This window comes from Cucumis melo, chromosome 4 (assembly GCF_025177605.1).
Source record: "Cucumis melo cultivar AY chromosome 4, USDA_Cmelo_AY_1.0, whole genome shotgun sequence".
Lineage (NCBI taxonomy): Eukaryota > Viridiplantae > Streptophyta > Magnoliopsida > Cucurbitales > Cucurbitaceae > Cucumis > Cucumis melo.
In genome coordinates this window covers 31,243,397-31,258,978 of record NC_066860.1, presented here as the reverse complement: position 1 = coordinate 31,258,978, position 15,582 = coordinate 31,243,397, and the positions used below count along the sequence as shown (strand labels likewise).

The 15,582-nt window shown below is 33.4% G+C and overlaps 3 protein-coding genes across 3 annotated transcripts; 1 reads left to right on the top strand and 2 right to left on the bottom strand.

Moving 5' to 3' along the window:
- Positions 1–890: 890 nt before the first annotated feature.
- LOC103486770 (delta(12)-fatty-acid desaturase FAD2) lies at positions 891–4,607 on the bottom strand. Its single transcript, XM_008444840.3, has 2 exons — positions 4,423–4,607; positions 891–2,590 (listed from the first exon to the last, which is right to left on the bottom strand). Exon 2 carries the CDS (start codon positions 2,568–2,570, stop codon positions 1,422–1,424), a length of 1,149 nt encoding a protein of 382 aa, XP_008443062.2. The 5' UTR covers positions 2,571–2,590; positions 4,423–4,607; the 3' UTR covers positions 891–1,421.
- A 5,469-nt stretch (positions 4,608–10,076) lies between these two features.
- On the top strand, positions 10,077–11,066 carry LOC103486771 (11 kDa late embryogenesis abundant protein-like). Its single transcript, XM_051084051.1, has 2 exons — positions 10,077–10,247; positions 10,664–11,066. Exons 1-2 carry the CDS (start codon positions 10,140–10,142, stop codon positions 10,877–10,879), a joined length of 324 nt encoding a protein of 107 aa, XP_050940008.1. The 5' UTR covers positions 10,077–10,139; the 3' UTR covers positions 10,880–11,066.
- Positions 11,067–11,818: 752 nt separating this feature from the next.
- On the bottom strand, positions 11,819–15,044 carry LOC103486772 (zinc finger CCCH domain-containing protein 14-like). Its single transcript, XM_008444842.3, has 3 exons — positions 14,659–15,044; positions 13,878–13,938; positions 11,819–12,780 (listed from the first exon to the last, which is right to left on the bottom strand). Exons 1-3 carry the CDS (start codon positions 14,729–14,731, stop codon positions 12,027–12,029), a joined length of 888 nt encoding a protein of 295 aa, XP_008443064.2. The 5' UTR covers positions 14,732–15,044; the 3' UTR covers positions 11,819–12,026.
- Between the last annotated feature and the right edge of the window lie 538 nt (positions 15,045–15,582).

Sequence of the window (15,582 nt, the reverse complement as noted above, 5' to 3'; positions counted from 1 at the left end):
TAAAATCTATCCTGATTCTGCTGTGGGAAAAAGTTTTCCTACCGATTAAATTTGTCTATCGTTGACAAATTCGAAGAACTAAACCTAAATTTTGTTGTAACGAAGATTATACTTTAGCTCTTATTATTTTTATTTATAAATGAATGTTCCTAGGATCTATAATCCAAGGAAAAGATATCACTTTATATTTCAAAGATTAAAGTTTTTATTTCTTTGTTTTGAAATTTCATAATATAAATTTAACAGTTAAATTTTCGGAGTTTTTTCAAAAATAAAAAAATAAAAACTATTTTACCCTTCCTATAAAAGTTGGTAGATATTTTGTCAAGTTTTCTAAATATTTTTAGTAAAGAAAACTAAAATACTTTTTTGAAAATGGAAGTTTTAAAAGATAACAAAATATTAAAACTATTTACAAAATATAAACCCTTACAAACCTACTTAATTTTTTTATAAATAGTTTTATGACAATTCCCCTTTTGAAAACTTTTTAATTTTAAACTTTACCTTTAGTTTTGAAAATTGGTAGTAGTATGATATAAGCTATCTCTACTTTACCTAATTTTTGTTTTTATTTCGAATAGTTGACAAAACACTTATTTTTCTTTTCCAGAATGATTAAAATAACTCATTAATCACAAAACTTGTTTTAAATTGATGAAAATTTTGAAAGTTTGAGTATTTTTTTTAATTAAATTACAAAACTTATGGTACTTTATTTAAATTGAAAATGACTGAGAAAAAGAAAGACGAATGGCCAAGAAGACAAGAGAGAGTGATTGGTCGAAAAGAAATTCAGAGTCTTTTTCCAAAGCATTTGTGGTCCATTGACATTATCATCTCTACAACAAATTATTAGATCACTCTAATCTTCCCAACCAATCATTCAATGAAAGAAAAAAAATGATTCACTTCTCTTTATTATCCTTTTCCAACCTCATGTTTCTCATTCCACATCTAAAATGACAATTGATGTCATCTAACCAATTAATACAGACAAACTAAAATAGCTCAATCAGCTTAAAGAACATTGAGGCCAAGTCTAGTGACATTTTTCGATAAATAAAAATCTATTACACATAGACACACTAATCTATCCATAACATAGACACGGTGAATTCGCATGCATTAACATTTAAACATCATTAAAGCATCAGCACACCTTACGAGTATCTCATAATCTAGACCCGAACCAAACCAAACCAAACCAACCAAGAAACTTGACTGACTTAACACAAGAGTTGGCATTTTGGTAGGAAGTAAACTTAACCCATAACAGAAACTAAGGTCCATAACAAAGAAGAAAAACAAACAGCTCTCCTAGAGTAGTAAAAGTAGTAGCAGAACCAAGATGCTTAAAAGTTTTACCCCACTTTTAAGCAAAAAAGGCACTTTTCTCACTGGCTTCTTCCACAAGCAAATTACAACTTGTTTTTATACCAATAAATGCCTTTCTTCTCACCTTCATCAGGCTCCACGTAAATGCACTCTTTTGCTTCTCTCCACATTGCCTTCACAACGGGGGTCCCATCAAAATGATAGTATTGGCCCAAAATTGGCTTGATTGCCTTGGTTGCTTCCATGGCATGGTAATGTGGCATCGTGGACACCAAATGATGAGCCACATGAGTGTCCGTAATGTTGTGGAAGACCTTGTTCAAGATGCCGTAGTCTCTGTCTACTGTTGCCAATGCGCCTCTTAGCCAGTCCCATTCGGAGGAATCGTAATGGGGCAGTGCTGTGTGAGTGTGCTGAAGGTATGTGATTAGGACGAGGAATCCGTTTACGATCAGAAGTGGAACTCCGTAAACACAAACCACCCAGGCGAATCCTTTGGCTAGAACAAGGCGGTAGAGCCCATAGGCGACGGCTAGCAGCCCAGCGTCGGAGATGAATATCTGTAACCGCTCACGGTCAGAGTAGATGGGACCGTATGGGTCGTAGTGGCAGGCGAAACGGTCATAGGGACGGCCAGAGACGTTGAAGGCCAAGTAAAGAGGCCACCCTAGTACCAGTTGGATGGTGAGGGTGAGGACACGGCCTACTGGGTTGTTGAGGTATGTGGAGTACCATTTCATGGCGGATTTCTGTTTAGGTACAAAGACTTCATCACGTTCGAGAGAACCGGTGTTGGAATGGTGTCGACGGTGGCTGTATTTCCAAGAGAAGTAGGGGACCATGAGAAACGAGTGGAGGATAAGGCCAACGGTGTCATCGAGCCACTGGTAATCACTGAAGGCGTGGTGGCCACACTCATGGGCAATGACCCAAACGCCAGTAAGGACGCAGCCTTGGGCAGCCCAGTACAAAGCCCAGGCTGGATAAAATAAGAGGCTAGGAAGGCTTTGGAAATAGGTGGTTGCAACGTAATAGAAGATAGAGGCTAAGGTTAGATCATAAACGACATAGGAGAAAGAACGAAGGACAGAACGTTGAAAGCAATGTGGTGGAATAGCTTTCTTGAGCTCACCAAGTGTGAATGGTGGTTTTGTGGACGGTACTCGCTTCAAGTGGTCAGAATCTGACTTCTTGAGAGATGAAGGAGAGGACATTCGACCTCCAGCACCCATTTTTTCCAAAGGATATTGTCCTGGAACGATAAAAAAATAAACATCAAACAAAGGGTTTAACGTTTTAGACTTCAAAATACCTTATCAAATAAGAGTCAAAGCACCAGGTACCACATTAAATGCAAACCTAATAATTCAACGTACGCCGACCAGAAAATTAAATGAAAAACTTAATCAAAAGGGCCAAAGGACAAGGGGCGGAAGTACAAAAAACCAACTTGCCAAGACAATTAGACGCCTACTTGAGGCGGAAAGAGAAAAGATAAACACAGACAGGCAACATCAATGATAAAATATTTTTTGTAATTTAAAAGAGCAAGTGAAATCCTCCAGTTTGTATCATATTGGACGGCTAGGTATTTTACAAATTATTTGACCCTACCAAACATTTGAAACGAAGAAAAAAAAACCTGTTTATGACGAAACTTGATTTAATTGATATTGAGGTTGAGAAAGACCAATTCCAACTCTCTGATGCCGTAAGCGAAGGAAATATTCTATTTCTATCACATCTATACAAACGAAAGAGAAATTGACCGCTGCTCCAGTTTCAAGGAGAAGCCCAAAATACATTGATTTCCATATTTCTAGCTACCCATTATTTTCTAAGTTAAAAAAGAAAAGAAAATTGTTTCAAACTAGAATGGAAAAAGAAAAAAAGAATAACCTATTGACTTCCTCCAAATTTGTTAATCAAGACCTGTGATGTATAAGTTTTCTAGGAAACATCAGGACTGATGGAGATCTTTTAAATAAAATAAACATTCACTAAAAATATGTTTTTTTTTAAAAACTCGATTTTATTTGATGTTTCTGTTAAGATTCAATCCACCTTATTTATTAAAACAATTTAAGTTCACCAAATCACAATTAAAAAATAATTTCAAAAAGTTTTCGGCAGAAAAGGCTGGTCAAATTGTTACTCAGCACACTGTAGGACGGAAGATTTTTTTCTTTTTTTTTTTTCCTCCCCAGAACAGAATATACACCAATGATACAGAAGCTAAAATCGAATTGGCGCCCATCCTAATTGACTTGGGAACAAAGACCGGGAAACCCCAAGTACACCTTTGAATCACATGGAAAAAGCTTTTAGTAAAAGGGAAAAAAAACCATTACAACAACCATCATTAAAAAATAATAAAAGAATACTTGAACTTAATTAAGAATAAGAAAATGCATTAATATCACAAACGACAAAAAACAATTTGGTGAAAGAACCAATTTTTTTTGGCATAGTTTCAAGGATCTCTAATCGAGTAGAAAAAGACATCCACAATTTCTTCTTATGAAAAATAGCATTTCGGAAGTTGAAAACGAGATATCGCCGATCAATAAACCAATCAATAAAACCTGTAAAAAGAGGAAAAACAAAACGAACTCCCGATTTTCCAAGAAATTAACAAATCTTCAACATCACAAACTCAAATATGCTATAGTGTAGCCATTTCAGACGAGCCAAACCCAGATATCCAGATCGAATCCATGTGATTTCAAAGAGGAAAACGACAAGCTAAAAGACAAACACTAACTCTCATCAGTCATAAATCTCAGCAATCCTTAACATCACTGTTTACAAACTCTGTAAGAACCTAAAATCCAACGATTTAATCAATATAGAGAAAGTAATCTCTGTTTTTAAAATGAAATCAAAAGCATGCAACACATTAATGAGCAATAATCCAAATCTTATCATAGATCTACACATTACAACGAGCATTAATGGAAAAATAAAACAGAAAAACAACATAAAGTCAATCACATTGAGTGAGTACAAAACAAGAGAAAGAGCATGATGGCGAAGAAAGAGAAAAGAGGAAACAGAATACGAAGGGATAGAGAAGAACGATACCTGAAAGAGAAGAAGAGGACCGAAGTTTGAGAGAGCCTCGAACTCTCCGCTCTATCAATCTCTCTCTTTCTCTCTCCCGAGAGAAATGGCCGCCGCCTTCAGATCGCCGGCAACGAAGCTTTATTTTTCTCTTTCTCTCTATGAGTGAACTTTTCTTTCCTTTATTTGGAGACACTTCTAGGAATATGAGCGACTTGTATATAAGCACGAACGGCACTTGTGGCTGTGGGCCCGCCCATCCTAAACTTGTACTTACGTGTCCTTCTCTTATTCGTTCCTTATCTTGCGTTGGCAATTTCATCCCTGCCATTGCCTCTAAACGGACATTATAGCAATCTCCACCGTCCGATTATGTTTTCACGGTGTAGATTGTATCTGGGGGTTCGAAAATATCTCACGGGGCTGAAATTTTACGCCATGTGAATTTCTTTTTTTCTTTTTTCTTTTCTAATCTAAAAAAATTAATTTTGGAATGATTTATGGTTTGGGGATTCTTACCAAAATAGGAAAACGTGGTTTAGGTGAATTTTCCTCTTTCTTTTCCTGAAAGAAGTTTATAATATGAATCTCAATCAACATTTATGATGGGAATAGATAGACGAAATTGTATTTGTATTTTGATTCGAATTAAACTATATCTTTTAAGTTACTTAAAGTTAAATATTTTAGTTAAATTATATAGGAAAATGATTAGAGACAAGTGTTGAACAAGAATTTTTGGACAATTAAATCGTAACACGTCAAAATTGTGATGATTATAATTTGATTAGATTTAGGTAGTCAAGTTTTTTCGTATACAACCAAGTTCAAGCCCCTCATGAAAAATAGGCCAAAGAAATAATGGGCTCGAGCATGAGCCCGCCAAGCAAATAGGCCCAAGTCCAAGCCCAACAAGTAATGTGCCTAAGCCCATCTAAAAGTCTATGAAATTTTTCGATAAATAGAGACATTTGTCATTCATTTGGTGATCTTTGGTTTAAGGAAGAATTGAAGCTCTAGAGAATTGAAGATTTAAACTTCAAAAAGCTCTCATGATGTGCAATTTTTTATCAATATCAAGATCATCGTCTTCTGAAAGATTGAAAACTTGGAAGATCAAACTTTTATTAAATTCCAGAGATTGAAACTCGAATTGATTTGCAACTCCAACTTCCTGAAAATCGAAGATCAAAAAGTTCTAAATTTAAATTGTATTTGAGAGAAAGCACCAAATGAGTAAATACTAAAGATTGTATTAACAACACCATATAAATTAATATACAAAGTTCAATTCCACGAATTACATTTCTCTTGAGTTACACCTATTCCTATATTAACTCAAGAAAATATGCTTCTTACAATTTAGCGGCGCAGTGGAGGGCGAGAGTGCCCTTCTTGTCAATCTTCGGTTCGTTTGTTTTGGACTCTTTTACTCCCTCTTTTTGGGAAGATTCTTGGGTATTATTTTTTACGAGAGAGCATTCTCTCTTAGGTATTCTCTGCTGTTTTTGGGGGAATGTTTGTTCTTTGTCTGCTACTTTGTTTCTCTTTGCAAAAAACTCACAAAAAAATATTGTGCCGCATGGTACAATTTCATTTGGTGTTAATTAGGGTTGAGATGGGTGTAACTTTTTTCCAATTATAAATAACCTCCATAAAAATATAATATTGATTTACTCAAAGGTTAAGAAATTGAAAATTTTGACATATTGACATAAGGAATATACTAGTATTTCTTCACTAGGAAACATATGTCCTAGATAATTTTGGATCGAGAGTTTACAAGCCTAAAAGAGGCACAATGCCAATGATAAACTTGGAATACATTAGTCATGTGAGAACAAAAAAAGTGCAAGAAATGTACCAACGGAAGAACATGCAAGGAAAAAAGAAGAAATTGAGCTGAAAGAGCCAAATATAGCCATCTCGATTGACCACTTTCTTTCGTGGAAGTCTATTCTTATCTGTCGTAGTCTTGACCTACATGACGGAGTCCGATTCACAATAGGTGAAGAGAAATCTTAGAGTTCACTTCCCGTATAAAATAGATGGAATCCAATCCAAAATAGATGAAAGAGAAATTTTAAAGTTCAGTCCTTTATAAAATAAAAAAGATCATAACACCATGAAAAGCAACGGAAGCTTCCTCCTAAAAACGTGAGTAGCTAATTTAAGGTATATCAAAGCACTACACAATTATTATTATATTTTCTAAAAGGAATATAATTATTATATCCTTCTCCTAAGTTAAAAAAGTACTATAGGGGGCAGCCATCCTACAAGAGAAGTATTGTGTTTGATTAATGATAGCCTAACAAATTTGGAAACTATAACCTATGAACCAAACTAATACTTCGAAATAAGAAAGATAATAATGAATTTGTATTAATTATTATTTAATGTTACAAATAATGTCGATTAATACCTAAAATAATGGTTATTATTAAAATATTAATGAACATAAATAAAAGTTGTTTGAATGTTCAATTATTTTTGAAATATACTCAAGTTTGTCTTTTAATATCTTTGACAGGCTTAATTCTAAATTTTTATTGGATTTTTCGATTCAACAATTACAAAGTAGAAAATTAAATTATGTTCTTTTAAGTTAGTAATTGATGTTATATTTATAAATTATTATTTCTTTTTATTTCATAGTGAAAATAAAGGTGGATCAAATCGTGAGTTTTTCTGGTCTTCTTAAAAAATATTAATATTAATTGAGCTAAACTCTTTTTGACATTAAATTAGTTTATATCGAAGATTTTATTTGATTTTTTTGTTATATGCAACTTAATCGTTGATATAAAACCATAAAACTAGCACAAAATTAATTAAAACACAAAATATCAAATGTTGCTTTTCAATGCCAAATTTTGTATGAAAAGAAAAAAAAGAGCACAATTTACCTTCATGTGACAGAATGATAAATTTGTAATTTGGAGGAACAAAGAATGTGTAAAACAAAGAAAAATTGATCTAATTTCAAAGTAAGAATAGTAAAATGGAGAAGAAGTTAAAAATTCAAGTTATCTCATATGAAGTCTTAATAGTATATTTATAGGGAGATTGATCTCAGTTATTGGTAGAATTTTATAGTCACCAGATAATAAAATAACTTTTATTAGGGTAAGGAGTATGTTGTTTGGTTGGGGTCGAACAAGGTTCGAGTATTTGCTAAGGCTCGTCTTTAACTCTTCTGAGACTCAAACCAGATCTTTTGCATAGACCTATCAATTTCGTCCTAAACTCAATAACTTTCAACTTGTATTACCGTCTCTTATTGACTTTATTGTTTTTATTTGCATTAATTGTCCATTTTATTATATATTTTGCACCAAATTCAACTATAACAATAATGTCATAAAAAAATGTGGAAAACTTTTCTTTATATTAACATGCCAAAGGAGAAAGGGAGATTAATTGCAAAAGTTATTGAAACTGTAAACCTTTGAAAATTATGTAATTAGATGTAATATACTCTTAATGAAATTAATTAAGAAAAAGGAAAAAGTCAAACATGGGACAAATGGTGAACCTCTTCGACACTAGAAAAAGCAATAGATTCTTCATCTATTTTGGAATATGCTTAGATTGGTTCCAAATGATATTTTCTATGAAATAAAAGGATTAAATACATCTTTTTACGTTATAAATTCAAAACTCTTAGGGACGTTGGAATAAAAACAAAAATATACCATACATATATGTTTAGAGTGTTTCGAAAATAAAAGTCGAGGACTTTGACACTTATATCGTTTTAGGTCAACAATATTTCCATTCCAAATTTCAATAATTCATATGCAAGTTTATGCTGTAATTCAGACACCAAAAGTACAATATCGTGTGTGTGATGATTTGTGTTGAGGAAGCTTAATAAATCGTCCTTTCAATTTGCTTGCTATGATTGAAAATAAGTTGTTAATATGATCAACATGCAGTTGATATATTTGTTATATATGTATTTCTTTTCACAATTCACTAAATACATGATCATATATTATATGCGAAAAGTTTCATTCTTTTACGACGAAGTGATTGCTCATCTATATATCTCTTGTAATAAGCCTTCCAACTTAAAACATTGTTGATGAGTCTCCCACTTGCTTGTCGAAAAAACCTTTTGACTTGAAGTAAAAGTTGGAACTTGGATATACTACCGTATCGTTTCAAATTTGTTACCATATACGATTTATATTCTTAACTCGGCAGTTTCCATATTCCATGTTAAAACTAATGCACAAAAACATGTCCTTTCGGAGAATTTTTGATGGTATATACCATAAGTGTACTAGCATTTTTGTTCCCTTCGTAATAATAGAAAAAGTCTCTCATATAAGACAATCACAATGAATTTTATCTTGTCTTCCGAGATTAGGTATTATTGGATGTTTATATTATAATAAAAGAAAGTAAAATATTCTAGAATGAAACATACAGATTAGTTTTAATTGGATAGATTATATTCACGATTATATATTTTAAATTGGATCGAAATCATCGAGTTAATTAAATGATATTTCATGTATAAATTTAACATATATGAAAACTAAATTTGTTGTTTCTTCGATTTGAATGAGTTGCTTTGAAATTTTGGTCAAGTTAACTAACATTGAGTTTGAATGAGTTGCTTTGAAATTTTGGTCAAGTTAACTAACATTAAACTCAATTGAGCTAAATTGATTGTTGAGAATGTACAAAAATTTCATGTATTGGTTTGAAAAGAGAATGAACCTATCTTTTTAGTTTGAAATAAAACTAAAGTCATTAAAGTTTATGTAAAAAAAAATCATATCATTTGGATATATTAAAAGGTACGTACCACTAAAATAGTAATTTGAGTACGTGAACATAGTTAAACACAATTTTATTGTTGATTTCATAACAAATAGAGGGCATGACAAAAGTGCATGTTAGCACACAATTACAACTTGAACTTAGTATTACAAAACAAAATGTCTTTCTAACTATAGTTATATGCCAAATGTGTGTTAATTTGTGAATATTGTCCTTGGAGTTTTTTACTACATCTGGTTTTTTCATCTTTTAGTTGATGTGACTCTAAATATTGATATTGATTGATTTAAAATGACAGGATTAAACAAAAAAAGGTTTTTTTTTCTTCTTTAACAAAAGGGAAAATGTTGAAACGTGGCTAGGAAACAAGGGGTTTATAATTTCCATATACCATTAATTCATAATTTTGTCTACATGTCTACCTTCCTTCTACCAACGTTCATCTAATATATTTAATGGAGGTTGCATGTACAATATTACTCCTCGAATAATTATTTATTAAAAAATGTACCATTTCTCTCATACATTTAATCATCAGCTACCTAGTGAGAAAATCATCCAACTAAGTATGATATTTTCTTTATTTACGCTAATATATTATTTTTATAAGCATAGTATAAAAACATTCTGATTCCATAAACTATATTCGATGTAGTCGAGGCTTGGAAATAGTACGTGTAGGAGCCCATGGAGCTTTTCCTGCTTCGAACTGCCACACATCTCTCAAAGTCGCCACGTCATATCAAAATAAGATGACGAAGCTGGATTCTCCATCTCTCGCCACGCTCGCTCCACGTGGCGTCTTCATCATGACACGTGTCAATAAGATAACGTCGTCCCGATGTCTACTTAAGAGTCGCCGTTAATCCCTCCGTTTCTACTGGAGGCGCTTTGGAAATATTTTAGAGAAAAAGAAATTCGAAATAAAAAAAGAGCGAAAGATGCAATCGGGAAGAAACGCGGCGGAGGCGGTGAAGGAATCGGCCGCCAACGTGGGAGCCTCTGCCAAAGCTGGCATGGAAAAAACCAAAGCCACTGCTCAAGAAAAGGTTTTAATTTTTTTTCTCGTATTTATTTATTAAATTTCAAGTTGCACACATGTTTGGTCGATTTTGTCACATGACGAACTTTTTGTTTTTTTTATTCTTTTGGGAAACTGTAGTACTTAGGGAGAATTAGAGTAGTGAATTTTGTCAAAGTTGAGATTAAAAAAAAAAAAAAATCTATTTTGTTTTTCGAATTAATTAACCGAATAAGGAAGCAGTGATTGTTGTCTTTCGAGAACATCGACGGAAAAGGGAGGGTGGCCGGTGGTGTGCACGAGCTTTTGAATAAAACACGTGCCACGTCTTATAATATATACAATAAAATAGAACACATGGCGTAATAAACAAAACAAAATAATAATCATATAAATTTGAACCAAAATTTCGTATTCTTAATTACGTTTCCACGTAAATGCCAGGTGGACAAAATGAGGGCCCACGATCCATACGAGAAAGAAATGGTGAGAGAAAAGAAAGATGAGAGGATTCAGGAGGCTGACCTGGACAAGCAGCAGGCGCGTTTTGAACACGCAGCAGAGAGGCAGGCCGGTACTGGACCCGGGACCCGTACCGGTTTGGGAACGGGGACAGGAACCGGAACCAACACCTACGACCCGACCGTGGGGGGCCGATAAGGCGCGTGGCCAGTTATCTGATGTGGTCACCGGTTTATATGAACGTGGCTTTGCTTGCTTTGTTTTGCTTTTTATTTTTTTTTTTAGTAGAATTTTAATAATCGATATAGTTGTTGATTATGGAATGTTGTGCTATGTATTTTATGAAATAAAATTACAGTTGAAGTATAGTTACTTGTTTTTAATAGATCACTTGATAATCGGAAATTATGGTTAAAATATAGTTTGCTTGTTTTTAATACCAATTCTAGATTGTTGTTGTTCAAATGGAACATCTAAGAGCAAAAACCAATTTGAGAACAGGTTTTAAGCTTTAAATGGATACGAAGTCAGCGCTAAATTAATAGTACAACAATTAATTGGTTGAGGAGGTTAGAATGGTATAAATTTGACATTTGCCCGACATTTTATATAATAGAATACACATTTTAATATACGTCAATTTCAATATATAACACTAAATATGCAATGGTTTTAATATATAACATTAATAAGAATAGTAAGTATATTGTTAATGGTTATTTTATTTAATGATTTTTGGTAATGATTAAGATTGAAGTTGATAGAATAAGTCTATGTCAATGAATTGATACAATTATTGATTGAATCCTCTAAAGAGATTATTGATTGGATCCCCTAACTAGAGGATATAATTTGAAATTGTTGATTAGAAGTTGATATATTAGAAATTGATTAGAAGTTGAGAGGGTAAAATTCACCTAAAATGCTTTTCTAATCTTATACTAAACGTGTGTTTTTGAAGGCTAAAGAATAGACCGCAAGGCCATTTTTGAGTTGCCAATATTGAACTCCCCTTTTACCAATTGCTTATATTTAAAAAGAGAAAATAACCTTCAGGAAAACAGAGTCCCACAGAAAAAAAATGACTAAACCAAATGACAAAATGTAAGCATGAAAGTGAAATATGCTCAAGGAGAATGAGAATGAAACTGAAATGGATATTGGATAGGATGGGGTCTACAAAACTGTAATTTTGACTTTCTCTAAACCATAATAGAAACTGTAAATTTCCAGTTGATGGATAATTCAAGATAGATAGCTTTATCTAATACAAACAATTGAAACAAAGGCTTACACCAGAATCCTAAACTTGAGGGTAAAAAGAAAACTAGAAAAACAGATTTCTTCACATGCCAGATTTGCGCAATTCGGCGGCACCGTGTGCAAAATGACATCTCTCTCCAAATGTGCAAGATCCTTTCGCAAAATTATCACAAAGCTTTGTTTTAAAATTGTTACCTACAGGACCAGCCGTACCCCCTGTTGCTCCAACAGCCGACTTTGGAGGTCCTGCCATCGAAACTGTCACGATAAGCTCCTGTACCATTGCGCTTGCTTCCTTAATCTGGTCGAACGACCCCTCAAGTTCAATATTTCTGAGGTTGGGATCTGATTCATGGTCCCTAATGGAAAGTTTGGCTCCTGTACGACGACAAATCTGCTTGGAATTAATGCCACCCTTTCCTATAATGGCTCCAGCCAGGGAAGCATCTACGCTAATCTTTGCCGTGGAAGAGGCACCAAAGCTGGCTGCAAGGGCTGGTGGAGCTGCATCCATCCTATTGGCTAAACGATTTGGAATATGTCCCATGGACCGAGGATCGTCGTGAGATGGAGCTGAAGGCTTTCCAAGTTCCCATTCTGCGTGGGCAAAATGGCACTTGTCACCAAATTTGCAGCCTTCAGCAGAGTTATACTTGTTGCACATACGACTTTTAACAACCTGCGTGGCTGAGCCATTCGACATTGGAGGGGGTGCCCCCATATTTCTAGGTGCTGGAGGAGCAGGTGGTAGGTTCATCATTTGCGCAACCGCGTTATAACCGCCAGGAACATAATGCAGGAAATGACATGCTTCACCAAACGGGCAGCCAGTAGTGCTGAAAACATAACAGAAACCATCAGAATGAAGGGCATTTACATTGAAAACATTGATGTTTTCAACATGTGCAAGGTATCATTCTACGGATGTTCTTCACATATGTAAGACGAACTGATTTCATGCATCACAAATTGATAGCTTTTGACATCAATTGCACAAAAAGATGCATATCAGACACATTTCCATTGTTTAGATTCAGATTTAAAATAATTATGCTCGGTAATTTGCGAAAGAAACACAAATGATATTCAAAATCATAAGCAACGGAAAATAAAAATTGATATTTTATTATTCCTCCACTCATCAGTGAAAGATAGCATTAACAGGGAGAAAAATAACATATATAATGGAGATCCTGAAATTGCAGCAGCTTGATTCAATGAAAAATAACTCAAAGGGCAGTTATAAAAGCTATCGAATAGATCCTATTCGGGTAAGGCCGCAATGGAGGTGGAGGTGCTAAATTTCAACCTTATGAGCAGCAGAAGAGAATTTGCTAGCAGAGATTCTGGGGTATCAGAAGCAGGGTCCACCAGGAATAATTTAGATAAGAGAGAAGAATATTCAATATATGTCTCATAGTGTCTGTAAAAACGCTTCCAATAAATTTGAGAAGATTCACACACAAACAAATACATTTTAAAGCACTTTCAGAAGGCATCCTCTGTAAAGTGCCCATAAGGATAATGTTTGAGTAATTAGCAAGCACTAGCCATAACACTCAACACACAAAAAATCACGAAAAAAAAAACCCTGCCAACCAAGGATTTATTGCCAGAGAGATGTTTAAGAAAAATTGTACTGATCCAGTATAAGCTGGAGAAAATATCATCACTTCCCAGTTCAATTATCCTTTTCATAGGAAGTATCACTTTTGATCTCCATAGAAGTTACACTCTAAACAATGGTTAAGTCTTTTATACTTAAGGAGATATTTACATAGTTAAACAAGAAATAGATTTTACACGTATGCAGTTTGTCTCTTTCATGAGCAAGATTATAGAGATTCAGAAAATTAGATTCTTAAGATAATTTATAAAGATTCAGAAAAGGATAAGTTTCTACGTATTTATTTAGATGAGTGAAGATTTGAACCTGTAAAATTTGGTGCATGGCTTCGATTTGCTTGCTACACCAGTTGATAAGTACTCCATTTCTGTTGCAAAAAATTTATTATTGTTTTCTTAGTCACTTTTCCTAGAGTTTAATGTAATTACTCTAAAATGCCTGAAAGTTTATGAACTGTTAACCAACAAATAACTTAAGATTTAATATGCTCGTATAAGATTTTAACGTCTCCATATGTATATTCAGGTGGTCTCAATTAGGAGGGGTGGCTTCCACAGTTATAGTACCTCCTGCAGTATGGGCAAACCAACAATTTATGCACCTAAATGTTTTAAATTGTTCAAAAAGGAATATTATGATCAATGATCAATCAATACTCATTAGTTTCTTTAACAAATTATCCTATTTGTTAGAACAGTATCTTTGACCTTTCACAGAGGTTTCTTTTCTTCAGCTGGCATCACAAAACAGTTTAAACCCTTTATAGCTTCTTAAAAATCTTTCCCACATACGAAGTTCACAAGCAAAGTTTCAGCAAACTCAAACCCACAAAATCAGTAATTCTAAATCCGAAGTCAGAAACCGCCCCCCCCCCCTCCCAAAAAAAAAAAAAAAAACCCACCGCCAAAAATAACAACAGTAAACGAAATAAAACGTCCGCCATAGATTGCTTAACATTCAACTTCAAACCTATAGTTGATACAAAAATCTCGACAGAAACAATACAAAGTAATACAGTAGAGCTCAATAAGTTAAAAAAAAGCAGTCAAATTGAGAAGTAAAAGGAGCAAGGGAAGGAGGAAGAAACCTTGCTTGGACTTCTTCAAGCCGCCATTAGCATTTAATCCAACCTCGGGCCTTCCTCTCTTGCGCGTATCCATTGGTAATAAACCCAGATCAAGATCCACAATAAACTAATGAGCTCGAAAACAAAATCGAAAGAATATGTCTAAAACGATAAGGTCATAGAATCTAAATACTACAAAAAGAAACAGAAGAAAAAAAAAATGAATCGAAAACCCTAACACCAACCCTAAAAGAGAGGGAAGGGTTTTGCAAATATGAAAGTGAGTGAAAGGGTGAGAGCTCTTTCGGTGGGAAAAAATAGACAGCGAAGTTGATATTGAAAGTTTTACTTTTACCCTCAATAATTTTATTTAAGGAAATTAGTGATACGTAAATGTATAATTTTTTCTAAAAAGATAAAAACGAACTCACAAATTTATTATTAAACATAAATATATTGGTTTAAGGTTTATTATTATTTTGTTATGTTTTTTAATTTTCCTTATTTTTCACTTTTATATTTAATTGCCATATTTGTTTTTAGAAAATATGATCTATTTTGTGGACTCATTCCTTTTTTTTTTTTCTTAAAAGAAAAAGGGTTTTGTGGCCTGGATTAAAGTTTATCTTTTCTTACATATATTTCATTTTTTTACATTGTAATTTTTATTATTTACCTTTTAATTAAGTTTTCATTACATCATTTTCTGTTTTCTAATTAAGTTTTCATTACATCATTTTCTGTTTTTTAATTAAGTTTTCATTAAGAATAAGCGTAAAAGAATTAAAAAGAATGAGAACGAAATTACTCATGTAACCTAAAGAATTTTTGTCTCCCTAAGATCTTCTCTGTCCTCTAGGATGAACTATAAGGCTATGCTAATAGAATCAAGACAAACTCATATTTTGCCTTTTTAATTTTATTGTTAATGGCATGGATTTGAAT